Source organism: Hyla sarda, chromosome 11 (assembly GCF_029499605.1).
Source record: "Hyla sarda isolate aHylSar1 chromosome 11, aHylSar1.hap1, whole genome shotgun sequence".
NCBI lineage: Eukaryota > Metazoa > Chordata > Amphibia > Anura > Hylidae > Hyla > Hyla sarda.
The window spans coordinates 22,129,847-22,133,472 of record NC_079199.1 but is presented as its reverse complement, the minus strand read 5'-3'; the positions used below and the strand labels follow the sequence as shown (position 1 = coordinate 22,133,472).

The following is a 3,626-nucleotide window of genomic DNA, read 5'->3' as shown; positions in this document are numbered from 1 at the left end:
CCCCCTCATGAAGTCACACCCCACAACCTCAATGCAAGTCTATGGGAGGGGGGCGTGACGGCTGTCACGCCCCCTCCCATAGACTTGCATTGAGGGGGCGGGGCGTGACTTCATGGCGGGGCTATGATATCACAAGCTCCCGGCTCCAGTGTTCGGAACAGTTTGTTCTAAACGCTGAACAGCGAAATACCCCTTTAAGGATATTAGCCAAAACAGTGTTTCTTACCCCTCCTCAGCATGGGGCTGGGTCACTAGTGATGAGCAGCAGGGGCCATATTCAAATTCGAGATATTTTGCGAATATATTGACGATTATTCGCCCTATGTTCGTGAAATTCGCATATTCGCTATGTTCATTCACTTTTTTCCATAAGAAAATTTCACATGGAAAATTTGCAAAAAATTTGCATTAAAAATTCGCATATGAAAAAAAAAATAATCTGAATATTCGTCATTACGAATACATAGTACTATATTCTAAATATTTGCAAAATCACGAATTGCCGATATTCGCGATAAAAATTTGCATTACGAATATTCGTGCTCAACACTCTATCCATGTCAGGAATTATCCAGAGCAGGAGAAGTTTGCTATGGGCATTTGCTCTGGACAATTCCTGACATGGACAGAGGTGTCAGCAGGGAGCACTGTGGTCAGACTGGAAAGGACTACACAACTTCCTCCGGAGCATACAGCAGCTGATAAGTACTGGAAGGATTCCGATTTTTAAATAGAAGTAATTTACAAATCTGTATAACTTTCTGGCACCAGTTGATTTAAAAAAATGTTCTTTCCCTACTGAGTACTCTTAAGACTCTCTTATTGGACAGACTGACTTATTGTGTAGGTATGTATGGCACTAGAGTGTGTTTTCTTCCTTCTGTGGAGAGCTCATTTGCATATTTTCCACCTGCATGGACCACATGATCCCACCATGTTCGGGCCCCTCATGCCCGCAGGAGATGAGATCAGGGTCTGTAGTTATGGCACACTCGTTTATTACCTCACATTGCTATCTGATACAGAATTTCTTCATTAAATATACTTTTCTTTTACATTTAACAGGATCAAGATGGCGATAAATATCAATAATATGACCACCGGGGCCCCCAACATCAATGCAATTTCTCCAGATAACGCCACAGACTATCACACCACCTGCTTTCGACCTGAAAATGCTGAATGGGTTTTCGACTACCAGCCAATCTACATGTGGTTCATCTTCGTCTTGGGCTTTATAGAAAACTTGTTCGTCATCTCCATCTTTATCCTTCATAAGAGTCGCTGCACAGTGGCCGAGATCTACCTGGGGAATATGGCGGCTGCCGATCTGATTTTTGTCAGCGGCCTACCTTTCTGGGCTATATATATCTCCAACAGATTCTACTGGCCATTCGGAGGCTTCATGTGTGTGGCTGTCAACTCCTTCATTCAGCTCAACTTTTACAGCAGCATCTACTTCCTTATGATGGTCAGTATTGACCGATATCTGGCTCTGGTGAAGACCATGTCGTTTGGCCGGATGAGAAGACCCTGGTGCGCCAAAGTGACCTGTGCAATCATCTGGACATTTGCAATAGCAGTCAGCCTGCCCAAGGTGGTGTTCCGAAGGGTGGTCTTTATTGAAAGCTTTAATACTACAGCCTGTATCATCATGGCCCCTAGTGACACCTGGCACATTGTCACTAATATCATTGCAAACATTGTTGGCTTTGTGATCCCGGTAATAGTCATTGCCTTCTGCACTTTCCAGATTATCGGTGTCCTACGGAACAATGCCATGCAGCAATTCAAGGAGATTAACAACGAGAAGAAGGCCACATGGTTGGTGTTGTCAGTGCTGCTGGTCTTCATCATCTGCTGGCTTCCATTTCACATCTTCACCTTCTTGGACACATTGGACCTACTCCAATACTTCACCAGCTGTGCTGCGGCCATGGCTATCGAGATTGGCAACCAGATTTCTTCCTACATTGCTTTTAGCAACAGCTGCATCAACCCGCTACTCTACGTCATAGTTGGCAACCATTTCCGGAGGAAGGCCAAGGAAGTCTACCAGCACCATCTAACAAGGTTCAAGTCTCAGAAAAACATGTCATTGCCAATGAACTACTCAGGAGTCACCGCACGGACCTCGATTTCCATGGGTCAGCAAAATCTGATCAGGCAATGAAATGCGTCTGGCTGTGGAGTGACGTAATTGTCTGGAGGCTCAGTGACTACAAAACACATCTTGGAATAAGCTGCCGTTATTTATTTTGGCCCTGTTTATAGGTTCCCAATGCTTTTCGCACTGACTTGCATTTTTGTTTGGGCTACCGCATATAGTAGGACACTGGTACGTCCCAGTTGGGGGGGAAAAGGTGTATTTATGGGTTTTTTTTTATTAGCTACGGACTGGGACACGCGATACCACACTAGGAATATTATTGCTTGCCAGATCTGTGAAAATTACGAACAGACCCATTTTTTGGGGACAGTAATGTTTTTCCATTAAAGCGATGGGTATAGGAATTGGATGAGTGGGCTGTGAGGTGGGTGTAGGCGTATGTACATATGGGGAGAGATTCATAAAGAATCTTAAAGAAAATTTAACCAGTTGCCCATAGCAACCAATCAGATCAATTCTTGAATTTTTTTTTTTTTTTTTTTAATGAAAGAAGCAATCAGATTGGTTGCTATGGGCAACTGGTCAAGTTATCATCTGCACAAGTTTTGATAAATGTTTCCCATGGTGCTTAAAGTTATATGTCCATAGACTGCATTGAAAGTTTTTTTTTTTTTGCTGTGTATGGAAATCAACCATTCTGAATTGTTTTTTATTTTTAAAAAATGTATCAGAAAAATCTGATTAATACTGCAACTAACCTTAAGGCTTGGTGGTGGCCTTGGAATGACTGAATGCTATGGAAGTGGTGCCTGACAACTCTATGGATGTTTATCAGTAATAATAAAAATGTGTTAAAAAAAAATAAAAATCTGATAACCGAAAAGACGGGTTGTTATGGAAGCGCATCAGTAAAACAAATCTGATGAATAATGCAGCCCGGGATGAGGTCTGACTGCTGCCCAGATGCTCTATACCTGTAGGTCTCCAAAATTGTGGCCTCCTAGGTGTTGCAAAACTACAACTCCTGCTGAGAATTGTAGTTTTGCAACAGCTTAAGGGACACAATTTGGGCTCCAATAGTGTATTCGGCTCCACACTGAAATGGTGAAGATCGGCCGAGCAGCAAATTAAAATGGAGGACAGCAGCTCATGTGTTACCCCGGATACCAGAGTCCTTCAGAGGGATCAGATGAGATAAAACGGCTGTCAAGATGGACGCTAACCATGTATAGAAAGAAATGTGCATATAACCCCTATTGAGGCGTAGCATAAATCCTGGGAGGAAACTGCTCACCCCGGAAGGTCACAGGATGGGTGATCACTCTTCCCATGCAGTAAAGATATTGATAAAAAGACTTCTAAACATCAGGCGTTGTTTCTTCCAAGGCATCAAAGATATCCACTTCTCAAATATTGTTCCAATGGTCTCAGACACTTTAAAACAATAACAGCAATGACGTGTTTCGGGGGTTCAATCCCCCTTCCTCAGGTTGGCATCAGATTGTTTAGAGGGCTT

At 42.9% G+C, this 3,626-nt stretch overlaps 1 protein-coding gene across 1 annotated transcript; it reads left to right on the top strand.

Annotated features, from left to right (window-relative positions):
• The first annotated feature begins 1,067 nt into the window (after nucleotides 1-1,067).
• On the top strand, nucleotides 1,068-2,599 carry LOC130295675 (B2 bradykinin receptor-like). Its single transcript, XM_056546672.1, has one exon. It carries the CDS (start codon nucleotides 1,073-1,075, stop codon nucleotides 2,171-2,173), a length of 1,101 nt encoding a protein of 366 aa, XP_056402647.1. The 5' UTR covers nucleotides 1,068-1,072; the 3' UTR covers nucleotides 2,174-2,599.
• The last annotated feature ends 1,027 nt before the right edge of the window (nucleotides 2,600-3,626 follow it).